This window comes from Sciurus vulgaris (assembly GCF_902686455.1).
Source record: "Sciurus vulgaris genome assembly, chromosome: 10".
Classification (NCBI taxonomy): Eukaryota; Metazoa; Chordata; class Mammalia; order Rodentia; family Sciuridae; genus Sciurus; species Sciurus vulgaris.
In genome coordinates, this window is record NC_136470.1 from 114,492,985 (window position 1) to 114,515,562 (window position 22,578).

Consider the following 22,578-nt stretch of genomic DNA (forward strand, 5'->3'; position numbering starts at 1 on the left):
TGCTTTCACTTAACATAATACTTGAGAGATTCATTCAAGTTGTAGCATGTATCAGTACTTCATTTTTTTTAATAGTGACGTTTGTTTCTCAATGTGAAGGACTAATCATGAGATATTGAGGAAAACATGCAAAATGAAAGAGACATAGAAAAATTGACTTCAGCCAAAACAGATTAGCAGATAATTTTGCTTGTCTTTTTTTGTTTTAATATTTTTTTAGTTGTTGATGGGCCTTTATTTTTATTTATATATTTATTTATATGCAGTGCTGAGAATTGAACCCAGTGCCTCACACATGCTAGGCAAGCATTCTACCACTGAGCTACAACCCCAGCCCAATTTTGCTTATCTTTAATAGTGGACTATTTAGTATTTTCTAGGATAGTCAAGATGTGGCATCCATAAAACTTATCAGATTCTATCAGGAAGAAAAGAAAATAAAAAGCTATGGGACAGGTTAATAAGTTTGCTAAATTAAAAAATATTCCATAAATAGATCAGAAGATAAAAATCAAGAAAATCTTTCATTTTTATCTTCTAGAAAGAATGGATTTGGTAACCACTAGAAGAACTTAGACAAATGACTGGAGAAGATTTCTCCTGCGTAGAAGGCTGGTAGTGGTGGAGAGAGGAATGAGATGACAGTGTCGTTCCTTTTTTGGGGGGGGCTGGGGATTGAACCCAGGGCCTTGTGCTTGCCGACTGAGCTATCTCCCCAGCCCCTGTCGTTCCTTTTTATCAATGTGATTTCTTTCTTCTCTCTCTCTCTCTCTCTCTTTCTCTCTCTCTTTTGGTACTAGGGATTGAACCTAGGGGTACTTATTCACTGAGCCACATCCCTAGCCCTTTGTTTTTTATTGAGACAGGGTCTCACTAAGTTACTTCAGGCTTTGCCAAGTTATTGAAGCTGACTTTGTACTTGTAGTCCTCCTGCCTCTGCCTCCCAAGCCACTGGGTGGCGTGTACCACATTACCCATCAAAGTGATTTTTATGAGCCATTAGGTTTTCTTTGTCAATTGGTAATTGCAGTAGGTTAAAAATTGTTTCTCAGTAAATGAGTGCTTCCGTAGAAGAACTTAAAGTTTTCTTTACCTTTAATTTTGGTCCTTTGACTTTTTAGAATGATGAGAGAAGTATTGATAAATAATATAACCTTTTCTACTTCATATTTTTCTGATGGAACCACTGTAGATATCTTTGATTTATCTTATTCTGTTGAAAAACAGTGACTTCTTCATACTCCCCTGAACTACTTCATTATTGCTCTTTTCCCTAATTTTGAGGAAATTTTGTTTCCTCAGACTTCTATCAGCATCTCTGCTCTTCCTGCTAACCTCAGGACACCTCAGTCCTCCATCCATTTTTACCATCCTCAGAGGAGCTATAGCTGGGTGCTCCACTAGATTGAGCATTGCTGAGGGCTTGGATGGCTTTGGGGTCTGCCAGCACTTAGGAGGTAGTGGGTGTGTGATGATTGGAGACTGGACTACTAGTAGACAAGCAGAGGGTGGTATTAACAGATGGTATAGACATTGCCCTGGATGCTTGAATATGTTAGGAAAAGAAACAAATAAAAATCTGTACCTTTCAGGAGCTTCCATTCTGTTCCTTCTTGTTTATGAGGTTTTACATAAAGGTTACAAAAACTAGATTATGTGTTTTGAGCATAGCAGAGTAGAGAGCTTAGGATAGCAGTCCACAGGGTGGAAACCCTGTCTTCAATACCTGCTGTTGAAATTTGGCTTCGTCATTAAGATGTGCTGGCCTCTTTCTTCCTTTTGGAGAAGAGGAGGGGCACAGATGGTACTGCCTACGTGGTATTTAGTATTCCCTTTCTTTTGCCTAGCTGGAACAGACAAAATACTGTTTGAAATAACATTTGGAAAAGATGGGATTGTGGTTTCAGGAATGGAGATTCAACTTTTATTTATTGTGTGTGGTTCATTTTCTACTGGCTCCCATCTACATTTCTTTTGATTATCATCTGCTGTATATGACCATCATCTGCTGAAATGAAGTTACTCTATGTGATATACCCCTGGAAATTCTAAAAGGGACTGTAACTAGCATTTTGTACCAAGTACTTCCCAGAGGGTTTTCAATTAAATGCACCCTAAAAAGGTATGCTGGCTAGGATTTGCTTCACAATAATCTGGAGGGTTGGAATGGCGACAGAGTGGGCCTGACCACAAGTTGACGTTAGAGCTGGGTGATAGGTACATGGTTTTTAATATTTTCTTTACTTTTGTAGATGTTTTGAGATTTTTCATAATAATAAAAAAGTACCCTTCTGGTCAAAGAATGATTTTTTTTGTATTATTCTATTTTGCATAAATTAACTTTTATTGAGTTTTTCAGTTGATTTTAATGATTGGCAACCATAGTAGTTAGGAATGTATTAAGGTTAGACTGGTGAGAAATTTTCAAATTTGTGTTTATTAATCAGATTTAAAAGCATGTATAATGTGGGTGCCTCAGTTAAGTCAGTCATCCTTCCAGTGAGCCTATAAAGAAAAAGTGAAAGGGGGCGAAGTTATGATCAATTGCCTGAGAGCTAACCTTTTTAGAGACAGAATATGTAGGTGTGAAATATGGGAAAAGTGAAGTCTCACCACTTAAATTAGACTTTAGGAATAAGCCGTGCCTATTAAGTCAGAAGCTCTCTGGGACATCCTCTACTACTACCACCTCCCATGCTGATTTTTCCCTTTTCTAGACTGATGTTCACCTATTTCTTCGTCTCTGTGCCTTAACCTTGTTTCTTTCTCTTACCCTTTAGTACCTTCTTATTTCCCTCCCCTCCTTCACCTCCTAAGACCTGAATCCATCCATCTTGACCTCTTTAGGCTAGATTTCCTGTATCATGTCCCTTTCTACCCCAAGTTCAGAAACTGACCCACAGTTCACTCCTTTTCTTCATCTCTACTTTTTAGTGAGTGACTACTGGTGTTTGTTATCAAATGTGATTGGACCACATAGTGGCTTAACACAGGCTGAGGCATGAAGACGCATTCATGTAGCCTTAAAAGATTTCAGGCAGTTGGCAAGTAAGAATTCTAAATAAAAATTGAAACTACCACCTGTATTTTTTCAGGCCGTTGATGCTCACTGCCATCAGCTGCATCCTCCCTATGGCACTGGTAAGTGTGGGAAGGGCTGTTGACAGTTTTGGTGGGCTGCTGGATTTCTTTTTTCTGGGGGAATAAATGCAAGCTGTGTTAACTTGTCCTTTAGGGCTGGACAGCTTGAACCAGCTAGAAAAAGCTAAAAAGATAAAGCAACTGATCATGTTCTGGATTTCCTTGGAATTGTCAGGAACAGAAGCAATTCAGTATGTGCCATGATCTTTATATAAAATTAGTATGTTCTATGCATTTTTTTTGAATATAATACACTGTCCAAGTGCTCTGGGATGTCAAATAATAAATTTCCTGAAACTCTTCAAAACATTTGTCCCAAAGATAGATGTTGACTTTGTATTAGAAAAGGTCTTAAATGTCAAATGTGCTTAGAATTTCCTTCAGTAGCAGGATATATCTTCCTTGGTATTTTAAGTTTTTTGTGGTTAGGGGGCCCAGGTGTTTGTTCCAGTGATTAACTTGAAATTTTGATAGACTCTTGCTTAAAGTTTTTAGTTGTGAGAGGCTTAGTGTAAACCAGAAAAATTTGTGGCTATCATTTACTACACACTTCATGTGGACTTGGGATTTGTGATTTGAAAAATGATTTCACCACAGTCTGCTTTCTGTTCAGAGACCTAGTGGAGAAAATAAATACTGATTAAAGTTGAAAAATAAAGTGAAACAGCAAGTCACAAAACTATTAAAGTATATACCCACAACAGAATTGCTATTGGCATTGTCTCCTTTAAGAACTCGATACCCTCCAACTGTCTCTTGTAGTGATCAGTAAAAGACCACAGAGATTCAGAAATTTTATTTTTTACCAGGGTAGTTTCATTCTAAACTGACAGTTGGAACTTCATTTCTCTGATCCCTAAAACCCTTTGAGACTCTGGAAGAAAATGCCTCCAGAACATCTTATGTAATGCTGAAGTTTTGGTTTTGTGTGCTATGCTATTGACCATGTGAGTAACTGCTTGCTGGTAACAGCAGCTAAAGCATTCATATATATTTCATTGTATCTCTGTGAGAAAAATCTCAGCATCATTAATCTGTATCTTGGATTTCCCTGTGGTCTCTACTCTCAACTTGACAACCCTGCTTATGGATCAGAGATAGAATCATATGGTGCATTAATTAGTTTTTCATTTTTGCAGTACCTGGGAATTGAATCCAGGGCCCTCACATATGCTAGGCAAAAGTGCTCTACCACTGAAATACATCCCCAGCCCTTTTTGTTTTTTATTTTGAGACAGGGTCTCACTAAATTGCCCAGGCTCGCCTTGAACTTGGAATCCTTCTGCTTCAGCTTCCCAAGTAACTGGGATTATAGATTTACTAATTCTTTATTAAAAAGCAGAAAGGAAAACTTGACTTTCTAGCAGCTGACTACTTTATCTGTGCACAGTGTAACCAAGTGGCAACTACTCAGTGTGTTTGAGGCCCTGTGTCAGAGATAGACACCTTTCAAGTTTCTGTCATAAAGACAGAAGACACATTAAGATGACATAAAGATACAGGCTCATGACCTTTGGAAAGTACTGATGACCAGAAGCAAAGTCCTTTTTTAACATGCATGTAGCTAAATGCTTCCTGAAATTACGATCTGGAAACCACCAAATTGTTGAAGTTTCAATGTAACAGCAAAACAAAACCATATTGGATTAAGGCCTGTGGGTAATGCAGAGGAGTATCTAGAGTAAATGATAAACAAAGGTGAACCCGGAGTCCTTGTTGCTGAAAGGGAAGCTCCCCATCACTGTCTGATTCATTGTGGTACAGGTTTTAAGGGCACAGAGGAAAAGGCAGGGAAGATGGGCTGTATTAGGCCTCTGCTCTAACCCCATCTTTGTGTGTGTATGTGCGTGTGTGTAGGGGTTGCTGGGGATTGAACCCAGGGCCTTGGGCTTGCGAGGCAAGCAGTCTACCAGCTGAGTTATATCCCCAGCCCCTGACCCCATTTTGACCCTGTAAAAGCCTTCTTTCTGTAGGCCTCCCAGAAACTTGTGGGCATCTTCACTCTTTAATGAACTTCACGCATTACTTGTTTGCCTCTCCTCTACCTTGTGCAGTCAGACTACCTTTCCCAGTTCTCAGCAAAATGAAGAAGAGGTCTTGACTTTTAAGGTTCAGGCACAAATTTGATTGCTCAAAGAGAGGGCAGAGAATGACAAGAATGAGAGCCATATCTTGAGGAACAGTGACATTTATGGAGCTGGTAGTTTGAAAGTGGAACACTATAAAGGTTTGGTCAGGAAGATTGAGAAAGAGCCAGAGAGAGTGTTTTGAAATTATTAACATTGTAAACCTGTGTGGAAATTGTATGACTTTATACTATAATTCATAATGTATAATCAACCTTTAATTAAAAGTGGGTTAAAGGGAAATTTTTAATTTTGAAGAAAAAGTCAATTTGCAGTAGCATAAGTTTCAACCCATACGTATATTGTGATATTTGTTAATGCATGCAATTGCCATTGAATTAAATTTGGCAAACTTTCCCCCTCTTTTATTATGAAAACTTTTAAACATCAAAAAATTTGAAAGAGTTTTACGGTGGATATCCATAAATCTACTATCTAGATTGTATAATTGCCAATATTTTGCTACATTTGCTTTATCATTTATCTGTCAATCAACTTTCTTTTTTAAACAGTTTATTGAAGCATTTTTACATACCATTAATTTTATCCATCTTAAAGTGTACCATCATGTTTAATAAATTTATACATCTGTGCAGCCATTACCACTTTACCAATTTTAGAACATTTCCATTACCCAAAAAGTTATCTCTGCAGTTAATAGCCACTTGTAGCCCCAAGCAACTACTGATCTTCTGTCTCTATAGCTTTGCCTTTTCTAGATATTTTATACAAATGAAATTATTCATAGATTTTTGTTGCTTGGTTGTTTGTTTATTTATTTATTTATATTTTTGGTACCAGGGATTGATCCCAGGGGAGTTTAACCACTTAGCCACATCCTCAGCCCTTTTCATTTTTAATTTTGAGACTAGGTCTCTTGCTAAATTGCTGAGACTGGCCTTGAATTTATGATTCTCCTACCTCAGCCTCATGAGTTGCTGGTATTACCAGCATGCACCACTGTACCCAACTTGCCTGGTTCATTTAACATAATGTTTCTGAGATTCATCCATATTGTATCATGCGTCAGTTGCATGCTCCTTTTTACTGCTAAATAATGATTTTCCATTGTATGGATATATCACATTTTGTTCATGCATCCATTCATCAGTTGATGAATATTTGGGTTGTTTCCAATTTTTGGCTGTTATGAAATATGCTGCTGTGACCATTCATGTCCAGGGCTTAATGTAGATGTATGTTTTCATTTCTCTTGTATAGATATCTAGGAGTGGGATTGCTGGGTCACATGGTAAGTGTATGTTTAACATCTTAAGAAATTGCCAAACTGTTTTCCAAGGCAGCCCAATTATTTTACCTTCCCATCAGCATTATGTAAAGACTCCAGTTTTTCTACATTCTTGCTAACCTTGGGATGGTCAGTCTTTTTTTGTTATTAATTATTCTAGTGACTGTGAAGTGGTATCTTTTGGTTTTAATTTGCATTTTCCTAATGACTAATGATATCATTAGTCATTAATGTAGTTAATGATCTTTCCTTGTGCTTATTTGCTATTCATGCCTTGTTTTTTCTTTTTTCTGTTGTTTTTTTTCTGGTGGTGAAATGTTGAAATGTCTGTTCAAATCTTTCACTGTTTTTTTTTTTTTTTTTGGTACCAGAGATGGAACCCAGGGGTGCTCTACTACTGAACTATATCCCCGTGCTTTTATTATTAATTTCGAAACAGGATTTTTTAAGTTGCTGTGACTGGCTCAGATTTGTGATCCTCATGCCTTGTCTTCCTGAGTAGCTGGAAGTACAGTGTGTGCTACTGCACCCTGTTCTTTTGCCCATTTTTAATAATTGGATTATGGGGTAGGGACTATAACTCAGTGGTAGAGTGTTTGCCTAGCATGTGCAAGGCCCTGGGTTCAATCCCTAGCATTAAAGGGGGAAACATAATGTTTCTGAAATTCATCCATATTGTATCATGGTTTTAAAAATTGAGGGTTGTGTCCTATTCTTGGGTTGTAAGATTTCTTTATATATTCTGAATTAAGTTCTTTACCAGATATAAAATTTGCCAGTATTTTCTCCCACTTTGTGGCCTCTTTAATTTTTTTTAATGATGTCTTTTGAAGAACAAGTTTAATTTTGATGGAGTCTAATTTGTTCCTCCTCCCCTCCCCTTCTCTTTTTCTTTCTCTCTTTCTTAGGATTGTACTTTCAGTGTCATATCTAATAAATTCCTAAATCAGGGTTGCAAAGATTTTCTTTTTTGTTTTCTTTCCAGAGTTTTCTATTTGTAGGTTTTACATTTAAGTCTTATGTTCTGCATTTTGTCTGTTTTGTATACATAATTATTCATTGATTCCAAAACCATTTGTTGAAAAGATTCTCCTTTCCACTATTAAGTTAAATTGACACCTTTGAATATTGGCCATACACATGAGTTTATTTCTGTACTCTGTTTTGTTAATCTGTGTCTGCTCTAAACCTGTATTCCCACTGTCCTGATTACTACAGTAAGTCTTGAAGTCAGAAATTGTGTCTTCCAACTTTAGTGTTCTCTTTCAAGATTGCTTTTGAAGGCTGGGGATACAACTCAGTTGGTAGACTGCCTGCCTCGCATGCACAAGGCCCTGGGTTCAATCCCCAGCACCAAAAAAAAAAAAAAATTGCTTTTGATATTCTAGATCCTTGGACTCAGAATGAAAAAAAGGCATAAAAATATTTTTTTGTGGATTACATGTTGAAATAGTAGTTTTGTATATTGAGTTAAAATATTAAAATAAATTTGACTAGTTTAAAGTTTTATTTACCATTTGTTTGCAGTTGTATAATAATTTGATTTTGGTATAGTGACCTTGTACTTTGTTACCTTACTAAATTCATTTTTTATCTCTAGTACTAGTTTTTTAGATAAGTTTAGGATTTTCTGCATAAACAGTCATTTTATCAAGGAATATGTTTCCTACATAAACAATTATTTTGTCTATATTTGTTTCTTCTTTTCCAATATTTATGTCTTTTTTTCTTTTTTGTGCATTATTGCATTGACTAGGGCCTCTAGTGTAATATTAAATGAAATGGTGAGAGTGTACATTCTGCCATTTTCCTGATATTAACAATCACTATTTCATCATCATTTGATGGTGTTTTTCACAGAAGCCCTATATTGGATTCAGGCAGTTTATTTTTCTTCCTAATTTGCTGAGAATTTTTATCTTGAATCAATATTAAATTTTGTTAGATGGGCTTCTGTATCTCTTGAAATGATCATTTGGGTTGTTTTCCTCCTTATTTAGTTAATTCAGTGAATTATATTAAGGAGAATCCAAAAGTTAAATCAGCCTTATATTCCTGGGCTAAACCACACTTGATGATAATGTATTATCCTTTTTGGTTTTTTTTTTTTTTTTTGGTTTTTTTTTTTTTTTTTTTTTTAAAGATTTACATGTTGTTTTTGTGGTTATGCTTTTGTCAGTTTTTTTTTTTGTTGTTTGTTTGTTTGTTTTTAAATCAGTGTTGTGCTACCCTAATAAAATGAGTTTGGAAGAAATGTTTCTTCTCAAGTTTCTGAAAGTGTTTGTATAAAGATTAGTGTTGATAGAATTCACCAGTAAAACCCCTAGGCTTGGAATTTTGTGGGAAAATTTTTGATAATGAATTCAGTATCTTTAATAAAGAGCTATTTTGTTTTTCTTTTTCATTTTGTGTCAGTTTTTCTGTGTTGGGGGGACAGGGGATCTAATCTGGGGCTCTGCTTCATATCAGTTTTGGTATTTTTCAAGGAACTTGTTAATTGTACCTAAGATGTCAAATATATTAGTAGTAGATTGTTCATAGCGTTTCCTTATTTTCCTGTTAATATCTAAGATTTTTATAGGGGGTTTGGGATATAACCCTTTGGTTGTACAATTGCCTATCATTCTCCAGGCCCTGGGTTCAATCCCAAGCACTGAAGAAAAAAATTTGTAGGGATAGCCTCTCTTTAACTTTTGTTTTGGTGTCTTGTATCTTCTCTTTTTCCCTCCCATAATTGCATTAGGTTTTATCAACTTTGTTATCCTTTTAAAGAACCAACCTTCCTATTAAAAAAAAGTTTTTTTTGGTACTAGGTATGGAACCCTGTATATTTTTTATTTTGAGACAGTGTCTCCTTGCTAAATTGCGAAAGCTGGGCTGGAACTTGCAATATTCCTACCTCAGCCTCCTGAGTTGCTGGAATTATAGGCATGTGCCACTGTACCCTGCTGGACTTCATCAATTTTTGCTGTTAATTGTTTTGTGTTTTGGAGCGGGTGCCAGGGATAGAAGTCAGTGGCACTCGACCACTGAGCCACATCCCCAACCCTATTTTGTATTTTATTTAGAGACAGGGTCTCATTGAGTTGCTTAGTGCCTCGTTTTTGCTGAGGCTGGCTTTGAACTCATGATCCTCCTGCCTCAACCTCCTGAGCCACTAGGATTGCAGGTGTGTGCCACTGCATCTGACTAGTTTTTTATTGATCTCATTTTCTTATTTTCTTTCCCCTTAGTTTGTGTTTAACCATCTTTTTCTATGTCATTGATTTTGGTACTTTCCTAATATAAACATTTATTTACAGTTGTAAATCTCCTTATAGACTCTATGATAGCTGCATCCCCCATATTTTATTATGTTTTTTTTCATTATTATTTAGTTTAAAACATTTTTTACTTGTGATATCTGCCTTGACACATGGTTCTATAGAAGTAATTGCAGTTGTTGGCTACAAAGATGATCATTTTGGACAGAGAAGAGTTAGAGAAGTACATGAGGATGCTGGAATGATTTAGTTTATTGCTATACTTCAAAGAGGGTGGTGTTTCAGTGGTAGATCCTGTTGACTCTTTTAAATTATAAAGTTTGTCCTGTTAGTACTGGAGAGCAGTGGTGTGTTGTAAACAAGTAAGAACTGGCAACATATAAGGACTCTGTAAGAATTGTCTGATACTGTTACTGTTATATAGCAGTTCAGGAAGTTCATCCTGAGGATGATGGAGTAGAAGGGTCCATACAGTAGAGTAGATAGGCATATGCATGAAGAATCTTTCCATTGTCCAGGTATAGCAAGATTGTCTTGATGGGAGTGCTGAGGAGATGAAGGACTAGAGATTGGGCAGTGGAATGAAGAAGGTGAAGTGGTAAGGAAGAATGAGACATGGAGTCAAAAGCCAAGAGTAAGATCTCTACTTTGAAAGGTGTGGGAGCATGTATGCACTGTGCCCCACTGCAACTCCTTTCCTCCACTCTTCTCCCGCCACCACCAAGATGAGAGTACAGGAGGAAGAATTGCTGCAGAAGACTCAACGCAGACCAAGAGAGGGTATTAAGGTAGAGGAAATTTTAGTGTAAGAGTCTATCAACAAGATAAAGCATAAGGGAGGGCTGGGGATGTAATTAGGTAGTAGAGCACTTGCTGAACATACATATGCATGAGGCCCTGGGTTTAATCCCCAGTATTGCTAAAAATTAAAAAATAAAAGCATGAGAAATATTTGTTGAATTTGGCAACAAGATGAATTTATATTTATTGCCTGGTGTATGTGTATAATGAATATCTTAGAATATCCACTGTTGGCAGTTCTGAATAGGTTGAAATTAATAGTTGAAATCAAAATCATGTCACATTATGAGACAAATGGAATTAAAATCAGAAATAATCCAAGAGGATTTTTAAAAAATGAATTTGGTAGTCAAAGCCACTAAATTTTCTGGACTGGGGTTGTGGCTCAGTAGTAAAGCACTTGCCTGGCATGTGTGAGGCACTGGGTTCAATTCTCAGCACTACATAAAAATGAATAAATAAAGTAATGGTATTATGTCCATCTACAACTAAAAAAAATTTTTTAAAAAGCCACTAAAATTTCAGAAGTATTATATATTATGAATTCTTAAAAATGACTTTAATATGTAGTTTAACATGATTTGGGATGGGGTAGGAGAACATCTCTCTGCTCTTGAGAGTCTGTTTAAATTTATTGTAACTGGGCTGGGGATATAGCTCAGTGGTAGTGTTTGTTTTACCATGTACAAGGTCCTAGGTTTAATCCCCAGCACACACAGTGCTGGCACACATTTCGTTGTGACTCTTCTTGACTCATGATCTTGTAAATGTCCAAAGTGCCTATCAAAGATAGGTTTCTCCTGGGGAATAGTGGAATAAGGAATGGGTTTACTAGAAATAGTAACTTATTCCCATTGAGAAAGAGACTGGCTCCTGAGATGAAGAGAACAATAAAGACAATTCTGTCTCTCGATTACAGATGCAGATTATTCTGCAAGTAATTACCTTGAGAATGTGAATTTTTGGACAACATACTTTCTAGTTCTTCATTTATAATCTTTTTCTTCAGTTAATGTTTCAAAATAGAAAAAATATTCATAAATATGTTATACACCTCTATTACATTGATCTAATAGAACTGCAAGTTTTTTCTGAACATAATATCAGTTGTAGGGGCTGGGGTTGTGGCTCAGTGGTAGAGCGCTTGCCTCACATGCATGGGGCACTGGATTCACTTCCCAGCACCACATAAATAAATAACAAAAATAAATAAATAAAAGGGTATTGTGTCCATCTACAACTAAAATAACTTAAAATAATATTGATTGTATACCTTCCTAAGATAAATAAGTTTTGGGGCATTGAAAGAATCCATTTTTCTTTTGCAAAAGGTTTGACCTTTTCCTTATGAATCATCTTCATAATACTTAATCCTTTCTACCAACAGATTGTTTCAGCAGCACAGCAAGAGTTCCTCCTAATTTGCTGAAAGATTTCTCTCCACAGAACAGATTTCCCTTAATGTGCAGAAAGAGTGGAGAACCCTTCTATAACTAGAAGTGTTGGCTGTTAATAGGTTCTGAGTAGATTGCTGAGCTCACTCATTTTGTATGTTTTGGGGGGCGGTGCTGGGAATTGAAAACAGGACTTTGCACAGACACTGTACAACTGAGCTATATCCCCACCCCACTCCACTCCCCTTTTTTCTTACAGTGTGAGACAGGGTCTCGGTAAGTTTCCCATTCTGGCCTCCAACTTTCGATCCTCCTACCTCAGTCTCCTTAGTACCTGTGGTTATAAGCATGCACTCCTGAGCCCAGCAGGTTGCTGAACTTTTGGAATGTTAAATAGCAATGGTGCAAATATTAGTTCTTTCCTGAAAAAATGCAGCTGTTTGCACATAGACTGATTTTTTTTTTTTTTATACCTTTTATCTGGTTTAATATTCTCCAAAAAGCCTTGTCCTGGCTCTTCTATCAGGAAGCCACTTCTTCCTCTGGAAAACTGCTGGGCTAAGGAGGTGAGTAGGTACAGTTAATTTTTCTTTGTGACATGAATCAGAAAAGGGATAGCTTCCCTGCTGAGACACCTTGTAGAATAAATTCTAGAGTGCCAGTTTCTTTTTGTCTCCCTCCATCCCTTTGCTGCCATCCCTATGCTACTTAAAAGGCCTTTTTTTTTTTTTTTTTTTTTTTTTTTCAAATTGAACTCAGGTGTACTCGACCACTGAGCCACATCCTCAGCCCTATTTTGTATTTTATTTAGAGGTAAGGTCTCACTGATTTGGTTAGTGCCTCGTTTTTGTGGAGGCTGGCTTTGAACTTGTGATCCTGCTGCTTCAGCCTCCTGAGCCACTGGAATTTCAGGTGTGTGCCACTGCACCCAGCTTAGAGAGCTTTTTGGAACCTAGTGTCCATTACTGGATGAGGTATGGTCACACCCTTTTAATTTTGAGACATTATCTCCCTAAGTTGCAGAGGCTGACCTTGAACTTGTGATCCTCCTATCTCAGCGTCCTGAGTAACTGGGGTTACAGGTATGTGCTACCTCATCCAGCCTGTAGTGGATCTTTGGACATTATATGGGCAGTGTCTCACTACTATGACTTGGCTATTGCAGTAGTTCCTCCTATAGAAGGTGGGATATTTGTGTAGCTGACACTTGAATGTGTCTGTTATCTTGTGTATGTTGATGTATTGATGTATTCTTGACTGTTTTAAAAGAATATTCATATCACTTCACTTTTATAAAGTGCTAGTGTCTTGTGCTCTGGCTCTTATTTACTTTTTAGTGCTAGGGATTGATCCAGGGTCTCATGAAGGTTAGGCAAGTGCCTTACTACTGAGCTATATCTGTACTAGTACTCTCTTCACATTATCTGTTCGCTCCAGAACTCAGCTCTGTTTGAATAATCTGTCTGGTTTTGTCATTAGCAGACTTGTAGTGATCTGTAAATTTTTATTTTAACTGAGGGCCATGTTGTTAATCTGTAGTTGGACTCTACCTCATGTTTTATTCTGAAACTTCATTGCAGCTCTAAGTGCTGTTGAGATCAAGGAATCAGATTTATTTCAGTCTTAAACTTTCTTGACCTTCTTGAAGAAATAGCAGAATTTATTTTTTAAATGCACAGGTTAAGGACATAATATTACTTAGTAATCAGCTTAACTGAGTGGCCATCTTGTATCCAGTGTAGTTCTGCTCAGTGGATCTGTGAGGGGCATAGTGAGACATTTAGAAAGCAGTGAGTATAATGCAGATTGAGCCTCACTAGGTAAAAGAAGGAGTTTATCCAAAAGAGTATAGTGGTAGTATTAACTATTATATTTTTGTTTTTGGTACTGGGGATTGAACCCAGGGGTGCTTGACCACTGAGCCACATCCTTAACCCCTTTTTTATATTTTATTTAGAAACAGGGTTTCACTGAGTTGCTTGGGGCCTCACTAAATTCCTGAGGCTGGATTTGAACTTGTGATCCTGTTGCCTCAGCCTCCCAAGCCACTGGGATTACAGGTGTGTGCCACCAAGCCCAGCTAACTACCATATTTTTAAAAAGTATTTTTAACCAAAAGCTACATTGAAGCAGTTGTTTAAGTTTAAACCAAATGTCTGGTTTCTGTTTTCATTTTGTGATAATGGTCTGTTGTAATGAATAGTTTTGTTATGGCCATAGTTAGAAAATATTCACCCTCAGTTAGAAATAACACCCTCAGAAAATATCAGCTGTAAGTGAGGAAACCTAGACCTAAAGCCTCCATGGGCCTCAGTAAGAGAATACTTATACATTGTGCATGGCTCAGATGCTTTTCACCTTTTGTGGAAGGCAAGTGAGGACCCCTGCTCCATTTGTAGTAAGCTGTCTTTAGTCTTCCAGATATACTTGGACTGTAGAACTGGAAGACACACTCTTTGATTGCTCAGCCTTTGACAGTGATTGTGCCCTTTTTAAATTGTGCTCAGTTTTGTCTCCTTTCAGGGGCAACTTGGGCTCCAGGGGTGTGGATCACATATTGGTTACTTTGTCTGCCTCCTGAAGTTCTTTTCTGTGGTCCAGGCAGGCCCTATTTTACAAGTCCTTAGGGGCTGCCATGTAAGGACTCAGTCCAGTGAGCAGAGTATGTTCTGTGTGTTTTCCTAGCCTGAAGTTTGCGCCTTATTTCTCCTTGAATCCGTGGTACCTTTATTCTGTTGCTCTCTGGGAAGTTCGATCTAGGCCTCCAAACACATCCTGATCTTTTGTGGACCCACCCTAACTTTGACATTTGAGGTGTTTTGTTAGCTTACTTGACAATTATGACTGATATTATGACTATAGTGTGCTGTCTTCCTACTTGCTTCTTTAACTTAATATTGAAATGGGAACTTCTTTCTGTCAATAAACATCTACACCATTCTTTTCAAAAACTACATAGTAGTCTGTTGCATGAATCTGTTATATATTATTTACCTAGTTCGTTTTTGTTGGGCAGTTTAAGTTATTCTAACCTTTTACTATTGAAAATAACCCGGTGGCTCACTTGCCCACTAATATTTCTAAGGAGGAATTTGCAAAAGTGGAATTGCTAGTTCAAAATACCTTTTGAGGCTCTTTAATAGTTAGGAACCATGTGCTTTAAATGTTCAGTAATAGAATGCAGGGGCCAGAAAGACTACCCACAAAGTTTTAAATAGTCCTTGCAGTTAGTGCTCATTGGATTCTAGGAATTCAGGGATTTTAGAGAGGAGTTTGGTTTGTTTTCTTTGTGGAATTAATACAAGGAAGTTGAGGCTGGGAGATTTTCTTTAAGTACAAGGTATGCTTTGGGTGTATGGCCTCCTATAACACCCTCAGGAATATACATTATGTTAGGGAACCCATAGCTCTTTCGTTTATTTTGGATGCTAAGTTATTTATTTTTTACTTTTTATTTTTTTTTTGGTATAGGGGATTGAACTCATGGGCACTTGACCACTGAGCGACATCCCTAACCCTATTTTGTATTTTATTTAGAGACAGGGTCTCACTGAGTTGCTTAGTACTTCAAAGTACTTGTACTTTGAACTTGTAATCTTCCTGCCTCAGCCTCCCAAGCCGCTGGGGTTACAGATGTGTACCATTGTGCCTGGCTGCTAAGTTGTTATTTACTGTAGAATGAGTGGTTTTGTTAAGTTTCAAATTAGAGTTTGCAATTTTTTTAGAAGGGTCATTCACCAAAACAAAGATAGAAAATCAAGAGATTCATAAAAATCACTAAGTTTAAAACTTCAAAGAGAAAAACATTATCAGGAGAATAAAAAAATAGAAATCAAGCCTGAGCCTGGCATAGATGTGAATGTAAGCATTTCTCAAAGTATGTAGCACTCTAAAAGAAACTTCAGTTTATTTGATTTTTTTTTTCTTTCTTCTTTTCAGGTATCTCATTCAGTTGCCAAACTCATATTAGTTAATTTCCACTGGCAAGTCTCAGAGATATTGGACAGGTAAGGTCTTTAGGGAAGAGAAGATGATGTTGCTCATAGCCCCCCATTCTGCCTCCCCTCTCACTAGTGATTATTGTTTATATTTTGAAATATATTCTTCTGATGTGCATTTAAAATTTTTAAAACACTGGATCATACTGTACATCCCTTTCTCTCAATATATTATGAGCATTTCCCCACATCTATAGCTTATTCTCCTTCAGTGTTAATGCTATCACAGTATTTCATTATATAGGTGTTCCATACTTTACCTAAGCTTCTATTGTTTGACAGTGAAGTTAGTTTAAATATTCTGTGCTATTGTTGATTTTTTAATCAGTTTCCTTCTAGATAATATTGCCAACATCTCCAGCTACTTCTTTTGGATATATCATAATACATAGCATATTGCCTTTAGAAAAATCGGCCATTGACAGACCTGGAGACACATGCCGGTGATCCCAGCTACTGGTGAGACTGAGGCAGGGGATTGAAAGTTTGAGGCCAAGCTCAGCACCTTAGCAAAGCCCTAAAGCAACTTAGTAAAATTCCATCTTAAAACAAAACATATAAGGGCTGGGGAAGTTGGTAAAGTGCTCGCCTCACATGCACAAGGCCCTGGGTTCAATTCCCAGCACCACCACAAAAGAAAAAAAAAAAAAAAGGAAGAAAGAAAAGAACCAATAACCTTAATAAATCCCAATATTCCTTTAAAAAAAAAAAGAACTGGGTAGCTCAGTAGGAAAGTATCCTTGGATTCCACTCCCAATACCAAAAAATAATTAAAAAATAAGAAAGAAATCTATGCAGTGGTTTATCCCTGTGATTTCAGCTCCTTAGGAAGCTGAGCCAGGAAGTTGACAGGTTCAAGGTCACCCTTAGCAATTTGTTGAGACCCTGTCTTAAAATAAACAGCAGTGGAGATGTAGCCCAGTGGTAGAGCATATTCCTGGCATGTTGGCCCTAGGTTCAATCCCCAGTACTGTTTAAAAAGAAAGAAAAGAAAAAGAAAGCCATGTATGGTGGCACATACTGTAAATCCTGGAGGCTTGGGAGGCTGAGGCAGGAGGATCAATTCAAAGCCAGCCTCATCAATTTAGTGAGTCCTTAAGCAACTTAGTGAGACACTGTCTCAAAAAATAAAAAGGGCTGAGTATATGATTCAGCAGTCAAGTACTCCTAGGTTCAATCCCCAGTACTAAAACAAGAAAAGAAAGTTTGACCACTTTAACCTCATACCACTGCCTTAAGGATATTTGAGTGTTCCTTCTCACCTGCTCCAGAACCAGAGTACTTTTTTTAAAAAAACACTTTTTTTAATATGTATATTTTAGATATTGAGGGTCCTTTGTTTTTTTCATTTATTTGTATATAGTGTTGAGACTCGAACCCAGTGCTTCACACATGCTCGGCAAGAGCTCTACCACTGAGCCGCAGCGCCAGTTCAGAACCAGAGTTCTTGAACCACAGACCTCAGAGATGTTTTAGAAGTTGTCATGAAAAGGGATCCTCCTCCTCTTACAGATCTCTTGTGTCCCACCTTCAGATGCAGATGTTTCTCTCCAGCTCAGTGTTTCTCATCCTCAGCACCACTTACATTTTGGGTTGGATAATTCCCTCCCTTGCTACCTCCCTGTTTGAGCCCTGGGCCTTGCAATTGCTAGGCAAGCCCTTTACCACTGGACAATGTCCCCAGCCCTTTTTTTTATGTTTAGATGTTTTTTATGTTTCACTTAATTGCCCAGGCTGACTTTGAACTTGCATTTCTCCTGCCTCAGCCTCACCGGTAGCTGGGATTACAACTATGTGCGGGCTGGGGATATAGCTCAGTTGGTAGAGTGCTTGCCTTGCAAGCACAAGGCCCGGGTTCAAATCCCCAGCACCGCCAAAACAAAAACAAAAAAAAAACAAATATGTGCCATCCCCCCAAGTGGATAGTTCTTCTTATTTTAATATTTTTTTAGTTGTCAGTGGATCTTTATTTTATTTATATGCGGTGCTGAGAATCGAACCCAATGTGTCTTGTATGGTAGGCAAGCTCTCTACCACTGAGCTACAACCCAGCCCACCCAAGTGGATAGTTCTTTATTGTGTCGGGGACTGCTCTCCAGTTTGTAGAATAGTTGCCTGTGCCTCTAGACTCAGCCTACTTGAGGTTAGTTAGGGAATGGCATCCCTAAATCCTTGATAATAAAAAACGTCTTTAGACATTGTGCGTCAGATAATCCCTGGAGAAGAAAATCACCCTAGCTGAGAAGCACAATTACTACCTCCACCCATTCACAGTGTAGCAAGTCTTCCTTTCTACTTGTGGTGTGATTCCATTGATCTGTGAAAAAAGATTATGCCTTTGCTTCTTTAGACCATATACAACTGGTGTAGTTATACCAACTGGAACAGCTCAGCACAATCAGGAAAAGTCAGATGATTCCTGATTCACTAAAACTTTCCCATGCTCGGTACTTTAGATCTTAATATGTTTAGATAGACTTGCAGATGAACTTTTATTATTATAATAGTAATAAGAATAATTAATATTATTATTATTATTATTACTATTTTTACTACTGCACCATAGGTTCTGGTAATGGGGTTTCTCCTTATTGTCCAAACTCTCAAGCATAACTTGAGAGTATATATTTGAATTACTAAAAGTGTTTAGAACACTAGTTTGAGAACCGGGGATAAAACAGGTCCTTTAACAAAGGTAGCTGAAGGAAGCATTCTGACTAGATAGGGTAAGGTAATCACATAAAAGAGATACAGTTCGTGCCTGCTGCAATTACTTGCAGTACTGGGGATTGGACTGCTGAGCTACATTTCCAGCCCTTCCTTTTTTTTTAAGTACTGGGTTGGAACCCAGTGCACTTAACCACTGAGCCACATCCCCTGCCCATTTTATTTTTTGAGTCAGGGTCTCACTAATTTGCTTAGGGCCTTACTGAGTTGCTGAGGCTGACTTGGAACTTGGATCCTTCTGCATCAGCCTCCTGAGCCTCTGGGATTACAGGCATGTGCTGCCATGCCCAGCTGCCAGCCCTTCTTACTTTATTTTGAGACAAGTCTTGCTAAATTCTCCATACTGACCTTGAACTTGCCATCCTCCTGCCTTAGCATCCTAAGTAGCTGGTATCACAGATCTTCATCACCACACCTAGCCTCAAATTATTTTCCAAAGTGCTTATTCAACTTTGTTCCCATCAGTGGTTGAATGATCCTGGTACTGTCAGACTTCATTTTGTAATCTGGTGTTTATACATGGGATTTCAGTGGTGTCTTTTTTTTCATTTTGTTTTGTTTGTTTTCCTCTCCCTCTTTTTGTTTTCTTTTGTTTCATTTTGTGGGTCTTGGGATTGAACCTAGAGGCATTCGTAAGGACTGAGCCAGCTCTTTTTATTTATATTTTTTCTTTTGGGTCAGGGTCTTACTAAGCTGCAAGAGACTGGCCCTGAGCTTGGGATTCTTATGCCTCAGCTTCTGGATAGCGGATTATAGACCTGTGCCACCATCCCTAGCTTTTGTTTTTAATTTCAATTTTTTTTCCTCTGTCCCCTGAGTGACATGCCTGTTCTTTTTCGTGTGTGTGTGTGTGTGTGTGTGTGTGTGTTTGAGTTATTTTGTCTTTTGAAATGGACTTTTAGTTTTAATTTATTCTGATATTAATTCTTTGCCAGTTTATAGAGAGATGCACATACATGATTTGATTATCTTCCAATATATGGCATGTGTTTTTACCATATGGTATCTTTTGATAAACTGAACCATTTAAATGCCCCATAATTTGTCAGACTCTTATATTTTGCCTTTTGAGTCTTGAGAAATTCTTCCTCCTTGAAGAAAGAGATATTTTCCTAGGGGCTGGGAAGATAGCTCGGTTGTAGAGTGCTTGCTTTGCAAGCACAAGGCCCCGAGTTCAATCTCCAGCACTGCAAAAAAAAAAGAGAGAGAGAGAGAGAGATTTGCCTATATTTTCATAACTAGATTTAAAGCAGATCTGGTCCATTATAGATATTTTTACAGTTCAGTAAGTTTGAAGCAGTTATTTTTCTTATACCGATTGAGAGCTAAAATATTGAGAGAGAACAAAAATCTTTTTGTAAAACAGACTGGTTCTGTGAAAAGGTAATGTGATCACAACACATGGTGGTCTATCCTCTTTATTGTTACTATTAAAAATGTCTTTAATTTCTGATTTCATTTATTTGCTTTTTGTTTTGTAGATACAAGTCCAATTCTTCTCAGCTGCTCGTTGAGGCACGAGTTCAGCCTAATCCATCAAAACATGTGAGTGTCTTCTACTTGAATGAGGCTCCTTTGGATGCCTGTTACTCTTGTTGAGTCTTAGTGTCATGGAGAAACATTTTTGCTTTGTTTGTAGTCAGCATGTCCAATCAGTGAGCATGCCAGTATCTTTTAGTTGGGAAAGTTTCAGGCTGGAGGTGTAGTTCAGGGGTGGGACATTTGCATAGCATATGTGAAGCCCTCTTGTACCACCAGAGAAAAAAAAAGTTTCCTTTACAGAGAATAACTCATTGCCTATCTCTGGATCCTTTCCAGCCTGACCTTACCTTCCTTTCTTTCTGTACCCTTACACAGCTTATACTCCCTTCCTTCCAGGTGCTTTGGTGTTGTCAAGATCACTGCATACCTCTTTGAGTCTGTTTATGCCTTTTCTGATCTAGAATGTTTGGATTTTGTCCCTATGTTTGCTTGTAAGAATGAAATTTGCCTTCTTTTTCCCTCCTCATTATTGGTGATTGAACCCATGCATCCTCTATCACCTTATCCCTTTTTTATTTAAGACAGGGTCTCACTAAGTTGGCAAAGCTGGCCTCAAACTTGTAATCTTCCTGCCTCAGCTTCCAAGTACCTGGTATTACAGGCATGTGCCACCACACCTGGCTGAAATTCACCTGTAAAGATTCAAATCCAGCCAGGCATGGTGGCATAGGCCTGTAATACCGGCAACTTGAGAGGCTGAGGCAGGAGGATCACAAATTCAAAGCCAGCCTCAGTAACTTAACAAGGCCCTAAGCAACTTAGTGAAATCCTATCTCAAAATAAAAAAAATAAAATAAAATAAAAGGGCTGGTGATATGCTCTGAGTTCAGTGCCTGGAACTGAATGAAAAAAGAAAAGAAAGATTCAAATCCAAGTCACCGATTCACAAAACCTCTTCCCTGTGAATCATTTCCCTCCAAACTTGTTTAATTATATCTTTTAATTTTTGCATGTGTGATGTAGTGATTAATTCATATCTTCTTATCTCCCCTACTATAAAAACTGTCTTAATAACGCATAGCAAAGTCTTGTGTATATTCTGTAAACATTTGTACAATGTTTTTACTTATATTTGTTTTCTTTTCTTTTAAAAATTAATTAATTTATTTTTTTTATGTGGTGCTGAGCATTGAACCCAGTGCCTCACACATGCTAGGCAAGCACTCTACCACTGAGCCACAACCCCAGCCCTGTACAATAATTTTTAAGTTAGGGCTGTGTTAAAAGAGCTCTCTTAGGAAGGAGAATTGGAGCATAGACCCCCATATAGTTTTTGCAGTTTCTATAGGAGAAAGGTTTCCAGAAGCGTATTGGACAAATAGAACATAGGCCTTTTCCTTAACTTTTTTTTGTTTTTGTTTTTCCCAGTGAGCCAAAAAGAACCCAATGAAGCTTGTAAGTGGAATTTTCCATTGGTTCGTAATTTTAGCCAGGGCACTCAAATTGTCTTTGCCCATTTATATATCATGCTGTGAATTTTGGAGTTAAAGCTAGAATAGTTCCTTTTTCTTTTTATCCCTCCAAGTTAATTATATTTGACATCTCTTTGATATGTTAAGGATGAGTTATAACTAGTAATTTAAAACTAGTAATATCTGTAATAATTTGTGGTTTGGGCAGTGTTTGTTTTGTTTTGTTTTTGTACTGAGGATTGAACCCAGGGGTACTTTACCACTGAACTACTTCCCAACCCCCCCTTTTTTTTTTTTTTTTTTTATTTCTTTTTTGAGGCAGGGACAGGGTCTCTCTTCAGTTGCTTAGAATCTCATTCTGTTGCTGAGACTGGCCTTGAATTTACAATCCTTCTGCTTCAGCCTCCCAGATTGGTGGAATTAAGGACATGCATCCAGTGATGAGCATATTGATAGGGAAAAATCACTGTCCTTGACATGTAAAACTGCATTGTGTGCTGTGAGAAGCTTCACAGACTCAGCTTCTCAGAATCTTTATGCCTGGGTTTGTACTTGTTGAGGGCCAACTCTGTGTTGTGCTGAACAGGAGTAATTCCTCCAGTGTCAACCTCTTGATTTGCTGTGATTACAGGCATGCTTTACATGCCCAACAATCCTGTATAATCTGCCATTATAAACCACTGTAAGTTTTCATTTCATTCTCTGTTCTCTGAATTCTAGTGGTTTTGCAAGCCCAGCTGAGATATCACCTCCCACCGAAAGCCCTTCTGGTATATGCTTTAGCCCCTTTGCTACTTAGTCTGTGCTACTTAACCCCTTTGGGACTCAAGAGTCCTCATGTTTCAGTTGGACTTTGTCTTGTTGCAAAGTCAGGATCACCTTCCATGCACCCAACTACTTGAGGTACTCCTGTGGCCTCTTTAGA

At 37.7% G+C, this 22,578-nt stretch overlaps 1 protein-coding gene across 10 annotated transcripts in view; it reads left to right on the forward strand.

The window, feature by feature from the left end:
- ARIH2 (ariadne RBR E3 ubiquitin protein ligase 2) overlaps positions 1-22,578 on the forward strand; it is a 54,382-nt gene that overhangs the window by 18,928 nt on the left and 12,876 nt on the right. For 3 of the 10 annotated variants that reach the window (XM_079155528.1, XM_079155527.1, XM_079155525.1), the window contains 6 exons: positions 3,096-3,141; positions 3,236-3,332; positions 6,489-6,519; positions 12,478-12,540; positions 15,914-15,981; positions 20,181-20,244. In XM_079155528.1, coding sequence (XP_079011654.1) covers positions 3,096-3,141; positions 3,236-3,332; positions 6,489-6,519; positions 12,478-12,540; positions 15,914-15,981; positions 20,181-20,244 — 369 coding nt within the window. Of the gene's footprint in view, positions 1-3,095; positions 3,142-3,235; positions 3,333-6,488; positions 6,520-12,477; positions 12,541-15,913; positions 15,982-20,180; positions 20,245-21,609; positions 21,637-22,578 lie in introns of those variants that run through there. The other 7 variants (XM_079155529.1, XM_079155532.1, XM_079155534.1 and 4 more) reach the window with 7 other exon arrangements.